Raw genomic sequence first — 24,551 nt, 5'->3', positions numbered from 1 at the left:
GGTGCAATGAATCATATTTGTAACTATCATTTTTTGGCATCCAATAACCTTGATTCGCATGAGAAGCCGGATAGGGGTTAGTTTGGTTCTTATTTTTTCAGCGCTGATCAGCGCTGCAGAGCATGATACCGAGGCATGGATTATGTCATATTTCCACACGATTAGAAAAAGTTTAGGTATCGCTAATTAGACGTGGGGTAAACGTGGGGTACCCGTGCCAAGCGCACAACACCACGGTGTTGATGCACCCCAGCAGATACCAGATTTTCACCAGATACAAAATCTTGAAATTAGGTATCTTTTATATGACTTGCACCTACAAAAGATACTTATGCACCTCGTGGGCACCATGCAAGTTCTCAACCCTCGAACTAGTTAGGGAAGATATAAGGAGATATATATAGTATTACGGAAGTTTATTTCATTTCTCAAACTTTTACACGCAATATTAAGTGTGCTAAAAGAAAGAAAGAACCTAGTGTGTTTCAGCATACAAATATGAAATGGTTTGGGGTAATGGAGAAAGGAGCAAAATCATCAAGTGAGGTAGCCCAAATTGATTGTTTTGGACCAGGTTATATTGTTTCCTTGTCCCCTACATCAAGCTTTGCGGGTGTGGTTTCTTCAATTATGCCTCTTGAGGATGCTTAAGTGGCAAACATTCTTGGAGAAACCGCGTGTAATCCTGCATAGCTATTTCAAATGGCAGGCCATAGTAAATTTCAAAATGGCCCACGTCGGCATACGACTTGATCACTCCTTTGGGGGCTGCCTTTGCATAGGCCAAAGTTGCGCCTGCGGGTGCAACTGAGTCTTTGCCACATATACCAAAAAGGATCGGACAGTGAACATCAGATGCGTAAGAGCCAGGTCTCAGGAAAGGCAGTTTCAAGGTCAGACGAGCAGGGATTCTTTGCTGAAACGGATGGCCTTCAGGGATAAGTGGCGCAAAGGTACTCAGAACGTCGGGAGCATTCATCAGAGCCGCTATTGTGTATTTTAGCTGGAATGTTATCTCCTGATTTGTCCGGCCATCAGATCTCTACTTACTATCACCTGGCTTTCCGGTCAGCGATACAGTTATCGGTCTTTTGTCCGAGCCGAAGAGGGTGTCCAAGAGGCCAAGCGCTGCGAGCCTCAGACCGGCAGCAATGCCGGCACAAAGCGTACTCTGCCAGCCAGAAGTAAAGGGACACTGGGAGATGGCTGCTTTGACATTTCTGTCAGTAGCGGCCAACTGGATGACATGCCCTCCGCTGAAAGATGTTCCAAAAAGCCCGACTTGGTTCGGATCGACGCTTTCCAGCTGACGTGTATATTTGATTGCGGACTTCCAGTCCTCTTGCTGCTGATCCCAGTCAATCAAACCTCGTGGCAGACCATCAGACCCGCCGTTGCAACGGTAGTCGAAGACTACACATGTGTATCCCATCCGATTGAAAACATCGGCATACACATCGAGCTTTAATTCTTTCGTTCCACCCAGGCCGTGTGCTAAGACGATGGCTGGTCCGGGACTCGACGCGGTAAACTTTTGCGACGAGTAAAGCCATCCGCACATGAAGTCCTCGGAGCATGAAGCAATTCGGACGTCCACACGACGTTCAATCCCTGCGACGGCCATATGAAGAATTAGAATACGTCCCTTTACCCTCTTTTTATGTTTTCCCATGAAAAGTGGCAGTTTGTGCCTTTTTCTACTCATGAATTGAGTTTTCGTTCGGCTATTCAAATTTCACCTCGGCATCGCATAGGAAAAGGATACCTTGGAACTTTCATCGTGCAGTGCCTTTCGAAACTATTACAATTGTTACGACGGGGAAACAAGGCCGGCCCCCGAATCGCTCACTGGTTGCGGCGGAATGAACCCTGTTCGTGTGGGGCGTGGACCTCGCAAGCAACACCTAGATGATCAACTTTGCGGCGAAACATCCGTCCGACTCAGACTGTGGCACATGAGGCATTGCTGCTCAGGTTGGTTAGTGCGATAACTCATCAAACGAAGCGAAGACAATGCCATTGCAGTTCTATTGACATTACAGAACGGTCATCCATAAGGGGTTAGCATCCACCGGGCACATCGTAATAGTCGAGATATAGCTGATTTCGAAAACTACTGTACATCGCTATCGCCTTTAATTGAAGGACTAAGAGCTGATAATCCGATAACTCTAGAGCCGCAAAGTACAGGTATTATGATAGAGCTTATCTACGAAATTACTCGATTTACCTGGTAAATTCCAACACATTATTGACCAACGCCGCATCTAAATCAGACGGGTCGTACATAGATTTTAGCTTAAAACTCCCTTTCAACAGGCGAGAACTTGGTTCAGCATTCTTCAACCAGCTTGTGTGCTACCTAAAATAACATTTTTACAACTGTCCATAAGGGCTTCAGTGGTAATCCCGAAGCACTCCCGACTGACTATTCCTTATGCTTTCTTGGAGCCAACTTGGGAAACATTTGACCAAGGATGCAAGAGCGTAACGAGCTGGTAAGAAAACTTGCCAACTTTCCCCCCTTATAACATGCGAAACAACTGCTTCCGCAACAGCGTCAGCTTCTATAGTACGTGAATTCCACCGACCACTTTCGACCACCTTTTCGATGAGTGGTGTCCGTACCCATGTGGGGTGGATTATCCTATAGTCCAGTGAGACTTTTGGTATTTTGAAAATCAGGTGTCGCTACTTACGATGTCCGAACTTTCCTTGCACCATGCCTGTGCCGAAGCTCTTGCGCCATGCCTTCGTGGAAACTTAGAGCCGCTGCCTTTGTACAAGAGTAGGATACGTTTGATGCGAGTGTTATAAAGCTCGCCATGCTTGCAACAGTGACTACATGACCATGGTTTTGCTGGATCATCTGTGGAAGAAATTCGCGTGCCATCCAAAAATGAGCAACGTTGTTGACATCAAAAGTGCGTTGAATCTCCTCATTTGTTTCGTCAAGTAGAGATTTTGCGGTGCCAATGCCTGCATTGTTGATCAAAATGCTTGGACTACCCACATCCTCACGAATACGTCGTGCGGTATTGCGAATTGCCTCTGGCGATGTAATGTCGCACTTGTAGAAGTGTACACTGGCGGGCATAGCGACCTTCGGAGGCGTAATATCGAGTACGACCACTTTGGCGGCGTGTTCGTCGAACTATCGCGCGATCTGTTCACCGATACCACTGCAGCCGCCAGTGATTAGAACCACTTCACGCCTCCAGTCCCACTTGTCCGAAGTCCAGTTGTTCAGAATCAACCTGGACAACGCTCTGCCACAGATATATAAGATCCCAACGACGGAGTGTATGTAACCCTAGGCGACCCCAGTAATTGGTAGATGTGAGTGTGAAGAAGGAGTCCAGCGCCGGTTTCTCATGTATTTTCAAGTGGAGTATGTCGATTAACTGAAATACACGAGCTCTGAGATAGATCACGAGCTCCAGGGACGTAGCTTTTCAGGAATCTGTCATAGCAGACGCCTTGTATGGTGCAAATGTGGGCAAAGGAAAGATTCAAAAGTGAGATTAGTTCAAAGATCAGGTGAACATATTTATTGATATAGAGATATCAAAGTCACGTCCTCTGAACCAGCAGTGGGTGGATGACTAGGACCCCGACTGTAGATCATCGGGGGAATATCTATCCGATACGTCGTGTGAAAAGAGGATGCCGAGGCCTTCACGATGCATTCTATTCAGGTTCAAATGCTTGACAATACTTTACTGAAGTGGTTTGTCGACTTGTGGATGCCAATGTTCAGGCTCTATGTGGATATGTCTCAAATCCGGCGGGGCTTTGCCCCATTTGCTGTCTCTCATGTCGAACTGAGCTGGAATTTGTCAGCAAATCATTCGCGTAGTCATCGATTGTCCTTGATAACTAGATAATCACCGATAATGCCTGAGATACATGTACTAGACATGATTCAAGTAATTAATGCAGTCGATTTTAAGTTCACCAATTAACTTACTATTTTATTTATTATTAGGTATTATTCATCTGGAACCTACGGCATGCTACTGTCATGTAACTTAGCCTTCTCAAATAGCTTCGCTAATCTGCTCAATCAACCATTTTACTCCTATCCCAACAATATTAAACAATGACGGAGGTTTAGCATCCGTTTATACATGTATCCAAGAATAAAACACTTCAATCCAGAAATGCGACCAGCTTAGTACCGGAAACCTTTCCTTGACGCAGCAAGTCAAGGCCCGTACTCAAATTTCCCAGTCCACCATCAATCCTTTTAAGCGGTGGTGCTTTGAGCTGTTTAGAAATCTCCGACAATGAACCATAGAATCGGCGTAAAGCTTGGTTGTCGGAAGGTATCCTGGCAAATTTAGGGCCAAAAGGAGGAAGCCACTGATACTCCTCGTTGAAGACAGAATAAGCGAGCAAAAAGTCGACTTTCACACCATCTATCTCGGTCTTCCCTGAATCCAACAGTGTGACAACCCACCCACGGCTTCTGCGAACAACCTTTGCACAAAACTCGGTTGAGCCACCCTCTGAAAAGCAGTCCATGGCTCTATCAATGTTGGGATAGGCCCGGATGATGTCTTCGATGGCGGTAGGTGATCGATAGTCAAACACATCATCAGCACCATATCCTTTAACCAAGTCATGGGAACGCGGGGATGCCGTCGTAATAACCTTCAAGCCCGCAAGCTTTGCGAACTGGATAGCATAGAGGCCAGCAGATGTGGAGCCAGAGTATATAAGGATTGGTGTGTTCGATCGTCCTTTGTCAGGGCCTTTGTCAATCCAAGGGACGCCGAGCCGGACGTTCAAAGCCAGCATAGCGGTCACAGCGGAAACTCCAAATGTGGTCGCTTCCTCATCGCTCACAGACGATGGGACTTTCCAGGCCAGGTCGCTCGTGATTTTGAGATACTGAGCGAAACTGCCTCGATCGGTATATAGTCCTCCATGAGTTACGCCAGCTACCCTGTCACCGACCGTCCAGTATCCACGTGCCTTCGACCCAATCTTTACGACAATTCCTGAATAATCACAACCAATGATCGCTCCTCGGGGGGAGAGAATGTCGATATGTTTGAAATCGGTTGGATTGAGAGCGACGCATCGTACTCGGACGAGGATCTCATTGTCGTTTATCTCGGGGATAGGGACGGTTGAAACTTGAATTCCGTCTCCTGAGGGCTTGCTGCAAATGTAATTTGAGATTCGAGTGAAAATTGAGCGGTTGCCGACCAGGGCCTTCATGGACATTGGGATTTCGGTACTCATGGTGCTAGCCTGAGGAGATGAGAATGAGACAGCAGTGATAGGCGAGGGTGGTGCAAAGACACAAAAAAAAGTATATGACTGCTCGTGGCGGGATTTAAGTAGTTTATTATTTGATCTATTATCACTCTGATGTATCATGTTGATCCCGACCTCGGCAAGGATAAGAATCGGGATGATATTACATCAGTCTTCCCGTCCCGACGGATCGTCATTTGCCCCGACTGACAGGACGTTTCTTGACTTGTGGTTTATGTCTAGCGGTGTTAAACGTACCTGAAATGCCATCTAAACCAGAACAAAAAACTGCACTAGGCTCATTCACACCTCAAGGGCCCTTCTTGACAATGCGAATACTATTGGCCGGATTAAATAATTTCCAATGCTTGAGCGAATCAAATAAACAAAATAGAATGCAAAAAAAAAAAAACAAAAACATACAATAGTGAGGATTCGCTAGTGGTCACCTACCCAACTACTAAATCACCGGAATGTGGCTTAAGCTCAATCAATAGTTCGATGCGTGTCACTAGGGTGAGTAGGAGGGTGACGCCGCTTTTGATTGGCGTCACCCTGCCACCTAGGGTGAGTGCAGAATAGAGAGGGTGTGCCGAGGGTGCACGGGTGTGTGGGAATCCTCTTAGCTAGCATATTAACGCTTAGGCCGCTCTATGAGGCTACGGTTATATTTAATTAGGTACATAACTACAGACTCTAGAACATTTATCTCTTAGTACCTGTAGTATACCTAGCCACGCTAGAGCTCTATTAATTAGTTATTCTATGGCTCGAGCGCCAGGCCTCTTCTTCTTAGGGTATGACTTACGATCATATACCCTATTACCAACTTAGATGCTCCGGAGGAGTTTAAGGCCGTCGACGCTTTCCCGCACCCAGCCGTAGTCGATTGGTAGAGGCTTGCTAAAGTGTCTACACTCGTTGTTCTTCTTTAGCGCGTGAAAAAAAGTCATATAGCTGTCTCGATATTATCGTGAATCCTCGATTGAGCTTTATGTACTCTCGCGATAGGTCCTCGGTCGCGAAGTCCCTTAATGACAGCCAGAGCGCTGTTGTTCCAACTGGAAGTCCAGAATCTGTCCAGCAAAGCAGTCTAGGATCCTCAATAGTCCGGGGTGGTGAAGGCGAGCGGCAATAACTAGCAACTTCGTTGTGGACACTGGCTATCTAGGCCTCTTCCGATACTCCCTTTTGTTTGCTCCAAAATGTTTCACTGCGTAGGTTCCATTCGGTGATTGATAGTGATAGAAAATCGCTGTCGCCCCGGACACCTATATTCTTCGGATTGAACCATATCGTGCTAGCTTTGACGGAGGTAATCCCTTGGGCTCCCTAATGGCCAAAATTAAGATGATGAGGGCAATGGTGTATAGGATACATATTGGTAATATTTTAAACGAAACCGTAGTAGCAATATTCCAATTTTGTTATCGGTGTGTTGGAAGTGGGAAGTGGGAAGTGGGAAAAGGAGGAAAAGACGTCATATTTGCATGAAAATGATCTGCCTACGGAGAGCAGAGAGGAGAGAGAAGAATGATTGCATTCTCTATCAACAAACAGAAGCTAGCTAATATAGCTAGCAAACAGTGGAAGCATAACGAACCAGGCATCGGCAGATAGCCTGTCTCAACAGAAAATCTGAGAAATTGGTTTCAAGCGAGGGGAATGGACAAGATAATAAAAATGAACGAAATACCCGAAATCCAACGCACTCGCCGATCACATCAAACCGTAGATACGGAGGCTTGGTGAATAGATGCGTCTCAAAATCTAGCCCGGTTTGGTAGTTGAGTATCAAATTTCTAGACAATTTTCAACGGGACGTCGTCGATGCGAACAATAACGTGGTGTCTACCTGCTGGTAGAGATTTAATATGGAAGGCATCCAGTTGGCTCTGTCTGAGATTTGGCTCAACCGTGTATATAGCCAGGTGACGGTGGAAGAAATCGGTGTCTCTCCAGTAGAATGCTCGATAACCCGCGTCCCAATGTCTGTGAGCAAGAAGTTGATTGTACGGCGTTCCAGTCTCATTCATGAATCCTGCAGCGTTCCAACGTATCTCGTAGGCTGCATGGTCGCAGTAGACACGCCACTTGCTTGTACCACCATCAGGAGTAGGCAGGAAAAACTCTCGAAGGTGATGCTGAGGGCAAATATTCCTGGTATCAAGAATATCGTTGGCTGGGTCAACTGTGCCAAATCCCAACGCCGTGCATTTCCTTGTCTTTGCTGATTCTAGTTCGCCTCGGAGGGAGAGAATGTCATCCTCCGTCTTCTTTTGAATTCGCCGACACTCTTGAATCTGTTGCAGTTCCTCGTCACATCCTGGACATGGGTCTGATCGCGGGAAGCACGCTCCATCCACTAGGTCGAAACCCTGAGGGCACTTGTACTCATGCCCACCTGAATGAGAAGTCGAGTTCCGCAGTTGTTTAATAAAAACAAGGCCAGGGGCAGAGACAGTGTTACTATCTTGCTGATCGGTAACCCAGCACTTTCTCTGAACTTGACTCCAGACACTTCCCTCGCATGCAGTGTTTTCATTGCAGGTATCGGCGCACTGGGCGATAGTGTTGATACCGCCGAGAGGGGTGGGATTGTAGGGGAGCGGATAAGTGTCGCAGTATATCTGGACAAGGTCTCCATTATCGAGTGCAGCCTGCTTGTTGTTGAGTGAGGGGCAAACACTGGCGTGTTTTGCTGGTAGCTGCGACTGGGCTGCGACAATCGGAAAGAGAGCCGAGAGAGCGGTAGATAAAAGGAAGGTTGTCTTCATTGCTACTTCAGTGCATAGTAAAATGAAGCTCAGTGTCTGGGTGCTTGGAATTGTGCTGGAGAAGAAGGGCTCTTATAGATGGTCATCTCTTTTAGGGTTGCAGAAAATTGACGACCGATGGAGAGCATGCAGAGAAATTGACGTGAAGAGTATTACTACATGTGTGACCAAACGTTGTTTACGTCGAACTTCTCCTTACTTACTTTCAGCTACGCCCTCACTCGCCGCGTAATTCTCTGCATATTTGGGAAAAAACTGTGTGTAACATTTGCAGGATTCGAAGCCAAATAACCCCGCTCCCCTGCCCAAAAAAGCCTATTTAGTGTCGATGTCCTATGCCATATGCGCCTCTATTTCGGTTTGTTTGTTTGATACTCGTTGGATCCTAAAGCGTATGAGGCGATCTTACGTAAAATCCAAGGGATGAAGATAGGGTACTCTATAACACTCTATCCTCATTGACTTCTTAGAAAGTGACCCAGTGCCTTACAAGCAACCAGCTAGGTTTCGCAGTTGAAATGTTAGCTACAAATTTGACAGCAGACATGTTCGCCAAGGCCTCATAATTGGCATGTTCTGTGGTGATGGATCTATTAATTATAGTCATGGGTTCACTTCTAAGACCTCTAAAGCTTTACCAGTTATACTTTCTCTTCTTCAGTGGAGAACATGCAGGAATAACAATAACTCATGCTGTTAATTTTATGAGAAACTTATGTTATTGAGAGAATTCTGACGATCTTAGGTCAGAACGATGCTGCAGCTTCGCACGAACTATGCATGTTGACCAAATCAACAGTGGCTTGCGCACCTCAGTCACTTTTGAGTAGAAAGTCTATTTAATCTTTATCGGGCCAGCCAGCTGACCATATTTTACTTTACACCTGGAGATAACCTTGGGATATCTGTATATGATGCGCGATTTTTACGCCTCGATCACACCGCTCGACCTTTAGTAAATCACCAACATCGTAACTACCGCATAATTTATAAAGGAAGTAATATGTTAAAGTATAATAGGAGACAACCAGAGCTGTCAGCTCAATTATTGGATACAGAGACCAGGAATCGGCCACTAAAAAACATGTATATGGGGAGGGGAACCATTTACCGTAATAGTCCACATTTCTGGGCCAGGAACGAGTGATGCAGTGACTGGCACGGGCTACCCCGCCTCCTGAGTCCATTAATGCACTTATCGGCCCCTGAATTAGTAGCCCTGCTATACCACTAGAGATGCGGTTCGGCCCCTGATCCCGCCATATGACAACCTAACCCTTGCATTGGAAGCTTAGATCGGCAGTTTGTGGAGCTAAATCATTTCTGGTAGGTTGACACTGATCTAGTATACTGTCCCACTAATGTGATACATTCATGCAAGCGCTGCTTTCATGCAGTTCATGGCAGATCCTCCTTTGCTCATTGGTCTCCTTTTGCTAGATCTTTCTAGGCTTTGTGCCTTTGTTTCTTTGTCCCATGAAGCTATATAGATGACCTTCATGACAGTAGTTAGATATCATCATCATCATCTATCATTACCATTCAGCTACTGTTGGTCATCACTTCCTTTGAAGATCTGTAGGACTTGGTCCAATAATGGATCTACCCGGACTTCGTGCGTCCTTCAATATGATGCAGGAATGCACTTATCGTCCCCTACATTAGTTCGAGGCCTGCTGTGCTACTGGAGATGCGGTTCGGCCCTTGATCCCACTCCATAACAATATAGACCGTGCATCTGAAGTTTAAATCGCTGGTTTGTGGAGCTGAATCACTTCTGGTAGTTTGACACTGATCTACAATGCTGCCCGGCTAAGGAATATATGGCCAGAGAGCTTCAGCACTACAAAAGTCTAGCTTATCCCCAGGCTTCACCATCATGCCAACGATATCTTTCCCATCGCTATCATAATTTGCCTTGGATCAGTACCAAGGCTCGCTCATAAACCCATGATGGTACGCATTTGGGGCGCCCTTCTTCTTAGCTTGGGTGCTAGTCATGTGGCTGCGCAGGACTCTCAGATACCGCTGGTGCCAGCTCTGAGCGGCTCCGGGCTTCTTCAGTTTTCAAATAACTCCACGGGGGAGCCCGTGGATGCTGGAAAATACCGAACCATCAGTTTGGACGACATTGTTCCTATCGCTGACGCTGATGGGAATGTCAAGTGCTGTCCCCGAGGCACGGTCTCCAGCGGACAGGAGTGCATCTTCCCTAATATTCCTATCTGTCCAGAGGGCACCGCGCTTGACGGAGCCGTCTGTGTTACTGCTCCTCGCTGCCCCATAGGTCTTCAGTTTGATGGCCATATTTGTATCTCCGTCGGACCCCCAATGTGCCCGCCTGGCTCGATTTTCGATAGTAATCTATGTGTGGCTAACCAAAACCCCTCGTGTCCGCCTGGCTTCACTTATCAGGGTGGAAGGTGTGTCTTGGATAGCACTGCTTCTTGTCCTCCTGGATTCAAGCTGAAAGGCAGCATGTGTGTTTCCATCCAGACACCCTCTTGTCCGGATGGATTGAGCTTCGACGGTACATCCTGTGTCGACTCTAGGCCGCCAACCTGTCCCCCAGGAACTTTGCTGGTCGGCGGCCTCTGCGCCTCTCAATACGAACCTTCCTGCCCTCCCGGGTCCCGGTACCACGAAAACGCTTGTTTATCAAGTGAGCGGCCTGCATGTCCTCCAGCCACCGCGTTTGACGGCGGAGTCTGCCGCTCTGAGGGGCCCGCCAACTGTCCTCCTGGGTCGACCCTCGATGGCAATATCTGTCGCTCAACAACGCCCCCTTCGTGTCCCCCCGGATCCAGCTTTGACGGGTCCCTTTGCTCCTCGTCTCAAGGCCCCATCTGCCCCCCGGGTCAGAGTCTGTCATTGGGGGGACAAAGCGGCCAAGTCAGCTGCTGTGTGACTGGCCTTACCTGGGACGGCTCAACCTGTGTCCTTGTTCCTAACAATCCTAACGCCTGTCCCTTCGGAACTCACTACGATGGCCATAGATGTGTCTTCACACCAACGGTGGAGCCTTCTTGCCCCCCTGGAACCGCCTTAAGAGACGGACAGTGCTACACTACCACCAGTCCTTCATGTCCCCCGGGTACAACATTCAATGGCAAGGTCTGTGTGACCACTGACTTGCCTTCTTGCCCCCCAGGATTTACCTTTGATGGAAGAAGATGTGTCCACTCTTTGCAACCGTCGTGCCAGCCTGGGGCTGCGCTGAGCGGCAACCATTGTATCTCTAATACTTCGCCTTCCTGTCCTCCAGGCACCACTCTGACAGTTGATATTTGCGTGAGCATGGAGCGTCCAACATGCCCGCCTGGATCCACCCTCATCGACAAAGCATGTGTATACCCCCAGCATCCGGAATGTCCACCGGGATCCACGCTAAATGGTGAGGATTGTGTGACTGGTAGACCACCTTCGTGCCCTCCTGGGACCATTTTTGATGGTTCTGCCTGCGTCACTAGCGACCGACCAAGTTGCCCCCCGGGATTCTCCTTCAATGGCAATTCATGTGCCTCTGAGCAACAGCCGTCATGTCCTCCGGATACCACTTTCGATGGCCATAAGTGCGTCTCGAGCCATCGACCCACTTGCCCTCCTAGCACGGCTTTTGATGGAACATCCTGCACCTCAAACACGCAGCCCATTTGCCCACCGGGTCTGATTTTTGATGGTAACACCTGTGTCCACGAAGGCCGCCCGGCCTGCCCTCCTGGCACCACCTTTGATGGAACTACGTGTGTTTCTGTCGAGAGCCCCACTTGCCCGCCTGGTACCACATTTGACGGAAACGACTGTGTGGCCAAGAGCCGACCCAGCTGCCCGCCTGGCACTCAGTTCAACGGGGCTGTCTGTGTAGGTGTCGAGCTTCCCGGCTGCCCTCCCGGAAACCGCTTTGATGGGCGACAGTGCATAACCGAATCCCAACCGTCGTGCCCGCCCGGACAGGTCATGGTCAACAACACTTGCCAGCACAAGGAAAGTCCGAACTGTCCTCCGGGAACGGCCTTCGACGGAACCAGATGTATTGTTGTTGTCCAGCCCGAGTGCTTTAACCTCAGCGTCTGCCCTTCCACTGGTCCTTTTGGTCGGAATTCGGTGTAGGCCCATACTCGTGGGACTCGATCTGCCTGCAATATTCTGAGCTCTTCCCAAGGAGTTAAATGGCGGATAAAACCGGCCAATTAACCTTCAACATTCGGGAACGAGAGAACAGCATCGTGGCAAATATCGTGGCTGGCTGAACGGAGTGGCGAGACTTAGGGTTCTTTGGGCGCTAAGGAATTTGGATCTTACTTTGATTAGCCTTGGTATGGGGCTTTCCCCCATTCGTGTACAGACTGGGTTTTCCCCATCCTCTTAAGCAAATGCTGAGGCATCTCTATAATAAATTCCTGAGTTCAATGTTGAATTATTTTACAACAAGCCTTCAGGGAAAGCCCTCTGGGGCATGTTACAATCCCAGACCTTTGAATTTGTTGAATATATCCACTAGTAACTCAGCAGAGCAAGAGGGTAGGATCTTATTAGCTATCCAGGCTATTACCTAGATAAGAATCAAGAAATTAACACTATTCGTGAAGCAGCACACTGTTTTAACGTACCCTTCTCTTCCTTACGGAACCGCCTTACCGGCCTTCAAGATCGCTCCGAATATCGCGTCAATAACCACAAATTGACAGAAATGGAGGACGAATCTCTTCAACAATGAATTCTCTCACTTGATGCTTGCGGAGCAGCCCCCGGCCTTCTACTGTACGAGAAACTGCGAATCTTCTTCTCGCAGCGCATGGATCTACCCCGGTTCAAACAGTCGGCGAGAAATGGGTCTATAATTTTGTGAAACGACATCCTCTCCTTTCCCCCAAGTCCTCGAGACGCTACAGAGAAGGCGCGGTGGCATATCATTCGCATACATAGCACTTCCAGAGGAATCATCCACAAGAGAACCACAGTCGGGGAAGTTTAAAGCAATGCATGCATGGTAAAGGATAAAGTGAGCCAATGTTCAATTCCCCGGGTTCTTTCTGCTCGAATGTTGATCAGGTAAATCATGGACTATTCTGACTACCGCGAATACGAATAGTAATAAAGTCTTGTGATTCTAGGAAAAATGCCTTAGAGGTATACAAAAGAGGGATATCAAACAAAAAAAAAACATCACTGACGAGCATTCTTCAACAAAACGTCAGTACCTTCCAGCCATCCAAAAGAATTAGCCATGTCTAAAACCGTGGTGCCGGTCTCATCTTTCTGAGCAAGATCAACCAACCCACCCTTCTCAATCAAAAGCCGCAACAACCGAATATCACGGTCCTCAATGGCCTGCATGATCGCGTTCCAGTCGCGGTAGCATTTGTTGGGATCTGCGCCCCGCTCGAGAAGCAACTCAATCATAGCAAAATCGCCATCGTCGCATCTCCGAATCGCCTTCACGAGTGGCAAATGCTCACCAGGAGCATTGGGGTCGGCACCAGCCTGGTCCAGGAGATAACGCACAATGGCCCAGTGGTTCTCGCGCAGTGCTGTTGTCAGCGGTGAGAACACACCTCCGTTCTTCCACTCTACACTAGCACCGGCTGCGATGAGTAATTTGACGCTTTCTAGTTGATTTGCTTGGACTGCTTTTTCCATGACACCCTTGTGCGCGGAGAGATCAGTTATTCTGGGCAGAATTAGTCGTAGTATGCTCGGTGATTGAGTTGCCATGTATATGGGCCAGTCTTTCCCGCGTAGGTTAGGGTCGGCACCATTTGCCAATAACCATTCCAGCATTTCTGTACGGTTCTTCCGGATGGCAGTTGTGATGGCTGTGTGGCCATGCTCGTTGCGGTCGTTTGGATCGGCGCCTCCTTGGCCCACCAGCCAGTGTAGGGCCTCCGTGCTGTTTTCCTGCACGGCGCACTCCACAATGCCTGGTGGTTTACGGAGATCTGCGCCGGCTGCCACCAAGTCTGGGAGGAGGTGGAGGCGTTTGTGGGTGATACACTTCCACGCTGGGTACTCAGATGCCATCAAATTAGGGTCAGCTCCGTGATGGAGTAGCAAGGCGAGGATATCTGGGCGGTCATCGCGGATGGCGGAGCAGAGGGGTGTGTATATTCCATCCTTTTTGGAATTTGGGTCCATACTAGCCTGTAGCAGGATGCGCACGGCATCGATATTGTTGACACTTGTCGCTTGTTCCATAAGACCGGGTGTCTTTTTGATGTCGGCGCCGCGTGCGAGCAGGATGCGCAGGCAGCCTGGGCGGTGGACTGCGGACCAGAGGACGTGCTCGGGTCCTGGGAGGTTTGGATTTGCGTCTTTATTTAGTAAGGCTGTCACGATAGATGGCTGGTCGCTTTGCACAGCTTCGCATAGCGCTGTCTTGCCGTGGTCGTCTTTGCGATTGGGGTCGCAGCCGGAATTGAGCAAGGTTTCGATGGCTTGCTGCGTTGCGCGCTTACGAATCGCTTCGATAAGTAACGTTGTGCCATCGCGCGTCTCATCTCTGAGATTGACGCCGTGCGCCAGCAGAGTTTGCGTTAGCTTGGAACTGGCGGTATCGTGATCGGAATAGGTGTCATTGCGGAGGCTGATTTCCTCAGCAGAAGCTGTTGAGTCTGTTTTGCCCGGTCGGTGCGGCAGTACTCGGTGATCGAAATAGGGCATTTTCTCAGTCTCACGAGGCTGTTGGTCGAGGAAACCGTTCAAAGACAGGATGGAGGACATATCATCCGCCATAATTTTAGGTTCTTGGCGAATGCCTTGATTGAGTCGGGATGCGGTAAATGATTCTTTCGGGGGCACGGATGGCGTCGAGCGGATTGAATCAGGCGTTTGGCTTTGAATTGATGCGGATCGCTCAGGCTCGAAGGACTTGGCCTTGTTTATGCCCATCACGGAGCGGCCTTTGGATACGCGATCGAGCGCAGCCGCTAAGCCAGCGTAGCCAATTCCCACAGACTCCTCCGGGTGTGCGTCTCCGAGCGACCAGTGAAAGGCCATGCCACTAATCTGAAGGGTTTCGGTGGTCTTCTTCAGCGACTCGTGAATGCGATTGAGGTCATTGCTTGGCCGATGCCACCCTCGCTGAAGCTTTCCCAGTGTTCCGCGATGTTCATACTGGACAAGCTTCACAATGATCTTGTCAAGTTGTTGGAAGTCACGATAGGTGGAGACAAATTTCTTTTCCACCTCTTCAATTATAACATCAGGTAGGGCGCGATTGGCGCCGGCTAGTTCGGTCACTCCGGCTTCAATGGCCCATAACATGCGACAGGTGTCGAGGAAGGTATGAGAAAGTTCGCGAAATCCGTCAGGGAGATCTTTGGTGGTACTGAGGTAATTGAGCATGTGCACAGAGATTTGGTTACCTAATTGCGTGGCTAGAGCTGAGACGCTGCAGATGGTTTCCTCTGGCTTGGCCGGCATGATTTCGCGTGAGAGGTTCACCTAGACAGGGAGAAGGACATATATAGAGGAGTAGGGAGAGACCGAAGAGAACGGATTGCCGAAATAAACATGGGGGGCCATCTAGCCAAACCGGTGAAACTTGGGGCAAAATCCTGCATCTATACAGTGGGTCTTGTTCTCCAAGGTGGGGTGTAAACCAGGGGTTTGTCCTCATTAGTATCTGTTGGACCCATGGTTCAACTGGATCATTTTACAGCCTTGCCGCGTTTGAAATAGTTACATCAGAGAAACAGGGATAAATTTACTAGTATTCAATTATCTCGGTAGACACCGAAAAAAAAAGACTTAGGCTTGCCAGTGCCAGAATGGAATGTGGGTCCAGTAAGTGACTACATGTACATGACATGATTGCTGCGGTTGAAGCACATACATGTACAAACATACAAATCGGAGAACAGTACATTCAAACCCACTTGAAATATCGACAACGTGGAATAAATCTCATCTTCGTTCAATTGAACATATCCTCGCATTCCACTCCCATAAAGGCATCCATGGATATTCCCACGTAACCCTTTTGGGTTTGGCGCTATGCTGCGCCCCGCTTAGCTTCCCATTGAGTTTCCGAAATTTTGGAAGCCTTAGTGAGCAAGATGTTTCACAATTGTTCCCTAAACTTTACCCTGGATGGTTTCGAATCTGAGTCTGAAACTTGAGTATAGTATAGCTTCGTCGCAGAACTTGAGACGCATGATTCGCAGTCGCATTTTGAATTTTCTTGTTGCACCAGGGTATCGCATTATCAAGCTCGTGTTCTCAGCCAGCCATAAATGTGGAGTCCACGTGGCTAGATCACGATTCTGAGACACGATGCTTTTTGAGTTTCTACATTAGATAACCGAGGCCCCACCGTCGCCAGCCGATCATCAAGAAGGCATGATATGGGAATTGCTACAGTCCTGATGAAGTTCACCTCACCTTCTCGTTTCCAGGACTTGGGTCTTATCCGAAGTACATGACAGGAATCAGTATATTTTGCTATTGTGCTACCCATCTTCTGTATATATCAGCTTCAATTAGTAGCAAAACTGGTGGTAACGGCGTAGTATGGCACCTAGCTATTGGATACTCTCATGATTGGATTTGAGGATATCACGGCTTGATCGTGGGATCAACGCCTAAGGTGGCTCGTGATCAATATTATATTGGGATGGTAGCAGAATGTAGTTGTCTATCGACCGTTCTAGAGCTTGGGCCAAATTGCCAAGGTTTAAAAAGCCAGTTCAAGAGACAAGGCTTCTGTCAAGTGATCGTGAACACTGGTCACCACTTGACGGTTAAAGATGAAGCTCCTGGTCTTGAGGACCGGATTTCAAAGGATGGTCTATTGTACATACGAATCCTTCCAATTCCAATTGAATTCATTGGAACGAGTCGGTCATTTATGGCTGAGAAACAATCAAATATTTGTAGCCGGTCATTCAAGAAATTAAATCCACACGCATATACGTTTCATAAATTTTGGCTGGCATCGCATGGTTGCAACCGTATGAAGCTTTAGGTACAACCTACGGAGTAGTTATACATTTGACTCAATTAATATATTGTTGGATCATGCCTTTGTTCAGGGCTTTGTATGCTTGCAGATTGAGCGCTTCTTTGTTGGCTTCAGGGTATAAATCTCCTGCTATTGATAGATTGAATGAACAACGATTCTTCTCTCTCTTTCCCCTTAGTTAGTAGCCACAAGATATATAATAATATATTATCTTAAGATACTAAAAAATAGTGTTTTCATTCCGCTTCCGCCTGGTAGTCTATGGTAGTAACTAACCGCCACTCCTCTCCTGATAGATATCTCTCACGGGGATAATCTCGTCTTAATAAGGGTCGAGATCAATTTAAAAAGCGGGCATATGTGAAGAGGAGCACTCTATACATGATACAATGTGGAACTACTAATTGAGAAGGAGGATAGACTCTATCCGTTCTATTGACCCGATTGATCCTTTTTGTCGCAATTTTGGCAATATTATTCGGTTATTTGAGTTTGATGGAATGTGTCCTAGCTGAGAAAATTTTTGACCTGAAGAGCGCTATTTTGTTGTCTTTGGACATAAATTCACAGGGAGATACCACTGGGGAGAGAATAGGTAGGATGGCTTGGAAACGAGAGATCCTCAAATTTTACCAGCCGTTCAGTGTGACGTTTTTTTTTGATCAACATTCATTCGGTTTCTGACGATGTCTAGGTTCTTGAAATTCGTGATAACTAGTCATAAATGCGCATGTGTAAGTCTGGGTGCGACAAAGGGATAGGTTTTAGGCGGACGGGTTTGTCACCACAGGCTGGTCAACCATATACACACAACCAAACACAAACCAACATGATATTTATCACAATTGCTGGATCTAATCCTTTAGTATGATCTAGGTTCTAGAGACAGTTGATGATGCCCTGCCCTTGGCCAATAGTAGCACCACTCGCCGGTGAGACTCGAAACTCCATAGCAAAGCTTGGATTGACTTTTGACAAGTTAACCGGGGCCAATATTTTGTAATTAACGTGATTCAGACCATCAAGGTTGCAGTGAACCTTCGAATTTGGATTCTCGCAGAGACGGGTGTGGTGATGTTCTTCCGTGCGGCGGACTACTGAGTTCAGAGCCAGGGTTCCAGTGTTTCCGCAACTACTTCGAATTTTATTTTGTCCCAGATTAAAGACGGGTCTTTTCGCGCAATTGCAAGATTCTCGGGACCAGATATGTGGTGATTATGAGACCGTGTGCAGCGTTGACAGTCCACATTGGTGGGGTTTTTTGACCGGGCGTAATGTTGGAAGATATAATGCAGCTTGTTCGCTTTTGGTGTTTTTCTTATAGTCCTTAAATTCAATAGCAACAATGAGAGCCAGATAAAGCAACCGTCATATTCGTTGTTGGCATTAATACGGCAGTGCACGTGTTCAGTTCGACGAGAGACGATACAGAACCCCGGCTGCGAGACTAACTACAGTGTTGGCCTTTGACCCTGCAGGCTAACGGCGTTGGTGGGGATGAATAATTGGATAAAGTTGCGCAGTTAATCACGCTTATATTGGATATGTAGCTAGATGTGCAGAGGCGAGTTTGAGAGTGAAAGTTTGCGCCAGAGTGCCTGTGGCTAATGCCAATAAAAGGGAAGACACCCAGTTGGAATCGTGAATAAAAGAAGTCCTCATTTTGGTGAATTAATCCTGATTGCCTTTTAATACTAGACCGGGTATACGTTGGAGAGTGTAAAAGGCTAGAGGACGTTCCTAGCGAGTGTCGGGAAAAAAGACATTGAACGTAACTGATAAGCTCTTGTAGGAGGTTGAGGACAGAGACGGGTTGTAAAATGCCTTACATATGCGATATCACGTAAATGTAATGGTCGCCGACGGTATGACGGGTAGAAAGGCGGGATTTGTGTAAATATGAATGAATCTAAGTTCGTCTCTTCATATACCTACAGAGGATTTCAAAGTTGTGCCGAAGATCGCCGATGATGATTGACGGGGATTACGGCAAGGATAGGGAGAGAGCCGATGATATGACAATTCGAGACATGACGTGACTATAGGCTTATCAAGTTCCCATCCATTTCCAAAGGATTCGCAAAAGCTGATCCCGGCGGACTGGTTTCCCAATATAATCATTCATCCCCTTGGCGAGATACGTTTCTGCATCGCCTTTGAGTGCATTTGCCGTGAGCGCAATGATAGGCACGTCGATGTCCATGCTCCGGATCTGTGAGGTCGCTTCCAGTCCATCTAGAACTGGCATGCTGATATCCATGAGAACCACGTTGTACGACAAAGGCGTCTGCTTGATCAGTCGAACTGCCTCGGCTCCGTTCCAGGCTACATCAACGCGCCTGAAGCCAATGCTTCGAAGTAGTTTCAACATTACCGTGTTGTTGACAATGTTGTCTTCAACTAGTAGCATATGCTTGCTCGGTGCGAGCTCTCGTATTTTGCCCATGAGGTCCTCCGAGTCGTCGGTTATAGATGCTTTGGTCTTTTCGCCTGCAGGTGCCATGCCTTTGCAGTCCATTCTCGCGGTAAACCAAAACACACTGCCTTTGCCTTCTCGGTTGTGTCGGTACCCCACCGTGCCGTCCATAAGCTCTGCTAGACTCTTGCATATGGAAAGACCAAGTCCAGTGCCTTGATATCTCCGGGAAGTGGAATCGGCGAATCGTGTGAATGGAGTGAACAGAGTGTTGACAGCGCAGTCAGGGACCCCGACTCCTGTGTCGGTAATCTCCGTCGCGACTATGTACTTCTTCGGATCACGTTCGTCGACGGAAAAGGTTGTGGAAAGTCGAATATAGCCCGAATGCGTGAACTTCACCGCATTTCCAACTAGGTTCTGGACCACTTGGCGATACCGTAGAGGATCGCCATACATCACATTGGGGAAGTTCGGTGAAACAGACCAGGTCAGCTCAACTCCGGGCTCCAGGAGAGGCTTGCAGTTGCGCACGACAGCGCCAAAGATGCTCTCAATATTCACAACGTCAGAATTGAGGGAGAATGAACCTGAGGAGAGCTTCGAGTAGTCGAGGACATCGTTTATAATCTGGAGTAAGATCGACATAGAGTCATCGATAATCGCAGTGTACTCGCGTTGCTCTTCGGTAAGCTCCGTATCAGCCACCATCGTCAGCGCGAGCAGCATGCCGTTCATTGGGGTCCGAATCTCGTGGCTCATATTCGCCAAGAAGTCGGCCTTCATTTTTGACGACTCCTCGAAGGCCGCGATCATGCGTGCCTCACCCGCCTTCCGCTCCGTCAGGTCCCGCGTTACCTTGGCGAAACCAACATGACGGCCAAACTGGTAGACAGGCGTGATCATCACGTTGGCCCAAAATCGTGATCCATCGCGTCGGTACCGCCAGCCTTCATCTTCCAGTCGTCCTTTTCGTAGAGACTCAGCTAAACCCCTAGCTGGCCTTTTGTTACGACGGTCCTCGGGACTGTAGAAAATTGAAAAGTGCTTTCCGATAATTTCCGACGCCGAGTATCCCTTCAAAATGGCAGCACCAGAATTCCAGGTGGTGATGTTGCCTCTTATATCTAGCATGAAGATGGCATAGTCTTTGACAGTATCGACTAAGATCTTATAAGTTTCGTTCACGTAGGCGTGTTGGTTATCAGACGCCGCCCAGTGAGCCTTCGTAATATCGTGACCTTCCAACACGACGTATATTAACGATGATTCTTCCAACACTGGCGTTACCCGAAGCTGGTAGAATGACCTATTGTTTTCGAGCTGTATGCTTTCGATGATTTGAATTTCTTTCGAGGTTATGGCTGCGCGTAACGCTCCATAAAGAGTAGGGATATCCGGCGCAGGGATGGTGTGAGACGGAACTTCGCAGATGCAGGTGCCCATCAACGAATCCCTCGATTGACCCGAGAAGGCACAGTGGCTGTCTGAGACCTCCACAACACATAGACAAGCATCGAGGATGAGGGTAGGGACCGGGGTGTAGCGATATATTCGGCTCAAGGCAGCATCAAACATGGGGCGTTTGTCCTCAAGGTGTGACGAAACAATGTTCTTCTGTTTTTTATTCGAGTCACAGTTCAGTTCTGCGAGGTTGGGTTCCTCGTCTTCCAGTGGCGTCGCGACGATGGGGTTGTTGACAGACCTGTCCGCATCGTCTATGTTTATGTTTACGAGACAGTCGGTAGCCGCCATATTCGTCATTCGTTTTGAAAGGTCTGTGCGATGGCGATAGGATGAACGGAGTTGCCTGTTCGAAGAAACGTGAGGTCAAGTGAGGGATGATAGATGCAGCACACCAACAGTAGCATCTCTCTCCACATAAAAGAAATTTGAATATATCTAAAAAGAAAGCAGCCCTTTGTTCAATGACCTAGCTTGTGAGAATGTAAAAGATTCGATGAAGAGGGATGATGATGAGCCTGAGTGGTAGCATTTAAGGCAGATGGTGAACTGCAGGCCTGTATATATAAAAGATTTGGATCCTGGTAAAGCGGGGAAGAGACCGAACCTCGGATACTACAAGTCTTGGAATCCGCTTCTATTCGTTGTCTGATTGAATGGATACACCACCAAAGGTTGTATGACGCCTCAGTTTACCGTTGGTTTTATATAAAATTGGGCACAAGTTGTATACCAGAAAAGGACCTTGTGTGTCCAGAGACGGGTTTGATTATTATGGGTAATAACTTTCAGACTATGTACTGTGTATATATCATATTGTCAATGTCCTCAACCCCTACCAGCTGCTTTGGACGACCGTGGCAAGGCATAATATAATGGAAATAATATGACGTCACAACACTCTTCGCTGATAATCAAATATTTCCTTTGTTGCTTGGCCAGATCATCGTTTAGGTTATATTTTTATCCCACGCGATGTTGACAAATGGCTCTATCCTGCTCGCCTCTTTGGTTTTCGCTTGTATTCTCTAAAATCGCCATCGATATTGTGCCCTTGTTCTCCATTATCGCCCCTACTTGAATTTGGATCGAACCCTGCAGTAACAATGGTTACTCGCGGAATATGTTTAATCCGATTAAGATGCCATGCCAGAGGCTCGCGAGCTCTCGCGGTATTTTCAACGGTCAAATCCAATCGCATGAAATACAGCATGGCTTCCGTCTGGTAACGATTCAGCTAGTACTACAGCAGGGATAGTTACTACGGCTACTACTGCCAACACCTCAACCTGTACTAAATCCAGTCTTCAGCAGAACCGAAGGGCTGCGTAAAGAAAACAAGCGAGAAAAGACAATAATAACAGTATAATTGCAATGGTTGGTTAGTTCAGGAGAGAAAAGGACTATCTACAACTATAGGAAATAAACTATCAACAACGTAGACTCAGGACTTGGATGAATTTGGGAAATTAATGGGAAAAGCAGTAGTAGGGTTCAATGCTGAACTAATCGCTGGGGTCCGGAGACTCCAGCTCTTGGGTCATTTAAATACTACTGTGGGATCATGTGGCTCACCTAAGCAAGCCTGGGCCGACAGGGAAACTCCCTGTAGATCGTGGTCCCGCATGGACTGCGTGGCCCATCCTCGCAGGTCTGCGTAGACATGCGAGGCACATATCATCAGACCTGCTCAGTACTGTGGTCCTGACAGCGGTACTCAACGACGGGCTAGATTAAGAGATGCACAGAAACGCTGTAACCCGAATAACCCCCAATTTACATATTATAAATAGATTTAATGGCTTTAAAATAAAGATGCTTGAATACCTAAGATATACTACAATTACAACCAGAATTAAGTAAATGTAATACCTGAAACATACGCACGGTCCCAAAGAGATAGGGCGTCCGAGTCACAATCGTTCGGTGAGTGCTCGCCTAACCGCCCTAAGGTGAATGCGGACTCTTCGCGAGACATGGCTATTGCGAACTTATCGACGCGAGAAGACGGCAAAGAGCAAAATGCGATATGGTAGTAGCACCGTAGTCTGGACTCAAAGGATTGGCGCTGCTAGCTGGCTCGTTTGTGTTGTCGCTATGTTTATTAATGTAATACGGTGCTGGCTAGAAGTTACATAGCTCTTGACTTGATACTATGATATGAATGACGGAATGCATTCGCGACGCACCCCGCCAATTTAGTATGGTTTAGCAAATAATAATAGTGAAATAGCTTACAACGACGTCCAAATAGACTAGATGGTGTCAAAGAATAAGGGTTGACCGTATCCGCCGATCTTGACCAAGAGTCTTGACGTTGAACGGCAACTGGAACCCTGCTGTAACCTCGGTAGGTTAGCCCCGTTCAAATATTATATTAAGATTAAACAGATGCACGTGTTCCACTCCGTGCGTAAATACAGCCTTTCATTGGAGTCAAAACAATCCATTCAAGCCTAGATTTACTGATGACAGAAACCAGATCTTCTAATCAATACCTCTTCAGTAGTGGTGACGAACCGTCTTCCCAAAAGAAAGAAAGAAAAAAACAGACAAAGCAACCTCAGAGGAAAAGGACAAATCCGAGGAGCGATGGAGGACACTTTATAGGGAGACGCACGGAGATGCAGAAGCTTTGCTAATTACATAAATCGCAATGAATCAATGCAAGACGAGTCCACATTAGTCACTGTTTCACCCTTTTTATCAATCGTTCAGATCGTCTAAGTTCAGGGGAGACGCCGTCGCTATCTGAAAGTTTGCGTTTTGTTGATCCTCTGCCGCAAGAGCCATGCGGTGGTTCCTTCATAACACACTTATCGGTATCGTTTGGATGAGTTCGTGTATAACCAGTATAGGCCAGTCCGAGGGCTCATCTGGGATTAAGGCTTTGCAATATCAAGTTAGCGAAATCAATAATGCATCTAGAAGATCTCTCACTGAACGCATCGAGCACGTTGTTTGTAAAAATGCTCATACTGACTAGAGCGAGAAGAAGAGACGGAAAAAAGTACTCGTTGATTGATATAGGGCAAGACTTAGGACTGTAATTAAGATCAAAGACCTAATTCGATTCTTGACTACTATTATCGGGGAAATAGCGCGCGAGATATAGGACTTTATATCTCTCGTCTGGCCGATTACGCCTTATTCAACCTGTAGGGTGGGGCGGGCACCGTCGTCCAGGTCTCAACTTCAGACGACAACTAGTAGGATCGCTTCTAGACGAGGCCTATCTGCCAATCGTCTCTATGTCCAATACACAGTGTATAGTAATACCGCACGATTAATCAGCTTCTCGTTCATTTGATCCAATAATATCATAAAGCGCTGTTGCTATTTAGGGGAACTGCACTCCTACTCATCGTTCGCGCCTAGTAACATCACCACCGTTTCTATTAAGCTCTACTTGCCAGTCGTTCTGTGGCCTAGGATAGTAGACGAAACGCGTAGGATGGAGTAAGACAGAGACAAAGACCCCCTCATCATCTCCAGTCCGCGCGACGCAGATGTTATAGGAGTAAAATCTATTTTCGTGTCCGTCCGTCTCGTCCTATATACCAATCGATCATGAAGCCAAAGGGAATTTCGGTAAGAAGGCGCCTTTGTTGACAGGGGTCGGGGCTACGTAGATCTCCCGGCGGGTGACCGCGCGAAAAAGTAG

General features: G+C 47.5%; 7 protein-coding genes across 7 annotated transcripts; 1 reads left to right on the top strand and 6 right to left on the bottom strand.

Annotated features, from left to right (window-relative positions):
- Positions 1-628: 628 nt before the first annotated feature.
- Positions 629-1,624, bottom strand: N7471_007819 (alpha/beta hydrolase; the record flags this gene model as incomplete). The annotated part of the gene is made up of 2 exons (XM_057280538.1): positions 629-987; positions 1,051-1,624. 2 exons carry the CDS (start codon positions 1,622-1,624, stop codon positions 629-631), a joined length of 933 nt encoding a protein of 310 aa, XP_057134798.1.
- Positions 1,625-2,695: 1,071 nt separating this feature from the next.
- N7471_007818 (uncharacterized protein) lies at positions 2,696-3,097 on the bottom strand (the record flags this gene model as incomplete). The annotated part of the gene is made up of 1 exon (XM_057280537.1): positions 2,696-3,097. The coding sequence occupies one exon, from the start codon at positions 3,095-3,097 to the stop codon at positions 2,696-2,698; it is 402 nt and encodes a 133-aa protein (XP_057134797.1).
- Positions 3,098-4,152: 1,055 nt separating this feature from the next.
- On the bottom strand, positions 4,153-5,253 carry N7471_007817 (zinc-binding alcohol dehydrogenase family protein; the record flags this gene model as incomplete). Its single annotated transcript, XM_057280536.1, has 1 exon — positions 4,153-5,253. One exon carries the CDS (start codon positions 5,251-5,253, stop codon positions 4,153-4,155), a length of 1,101 nt encoding a protein of 366 aa, XP_057134796.1.
- Positions 5,254-7,070: 1,817 nt separating this feature from the next.
- N7471_007816 (uncharacterized protein) lies at positions 7,071-8,045 on the bottom strand (the record flags this gene model as incomplete). The annotated part of the gene is made up of 1 exon (XM_057280535.1): positions 7,071-8,045. One exon carries the CDS (start codon positions 8,043-8,045, stop codon positions 7,071-7,073), a length of 975 nt encoding a protein of 324 aa, XP_057134795.1.
- Positions 8,046-9,998: 1,953 nt separating this feature from the next.
- On the top strand, positions 9,999-12,155 carry N7471_007815 (uncharacterized protein; the record flags this gene model as incomplete). Its single annotated transcript, XM_057280534.1, has 1 exon — positions 9,999-12,155. The coding sequence occupies one exon, from the start codon at positions 9,999-10,001 to the stop codon at positions 12,153-12,155; it is 2,157 nt and encodes a 718-aa protein (XP_057134794.1).
- Positions 12,156-13,211: 1,056 nt separating this feature from the next.
- N7471_007814 (ankyrin repeat domain-containing protein) lies at positions 13,212-15,467 on the bottom strand (the record flags this gene model as incomplete). The annotated part of the gene is made up of 1 exon (XM_057280533.1): positions 13,212-15,467. The coding sequence occupies one exon, from the start codon at positions 15,465-15,467 to the stop codon at positions 13,212-13,214; it is 2,256 nt and encodes a 751-aa protein (XP_057134793.1).
- Positions 15,468-19,057: 3,590 nt separating this feature from the next.
- Positions 19,058-21,178, bottom strand: N7471_007813 (uncharacterized protein; the record flags this gene model as incomplete). The annotated part of the gene is made up of 1 exon (XM_057280532.1): positions 19,058-21,178. One exon carries the CDS (start codon positions 21,176-21,178, stop codon positions 19,058-19,060), a length of 2,121 nt encoding a protein of 706 aa, XP_057134792.1.
- Between the last annotated feature and the right edge of the window lie 3,373 nt (positions 21,179-24,551).

This window comes from Penicillium samsonianum (genome assembly GCF_028829775.1).
Source record: "Penicillium samsonianum strain IBT 33392 chromosome Unknown utg000004l_segment0_segment0, whole genome shotgun sequence".
NCBI classification, from domain to species: Eukaryota; Fungi; Ascomycota; class Eurotiomycetes; order Eurotiales; family Aspergillaceae; genus Penicillium; species Penicillium samsonianum.
The sequence above is the reverse complement of the archived record's forward strand: the minus strand, read 5'-3'. Positions and strand labels throughout refer to the sequence as shown.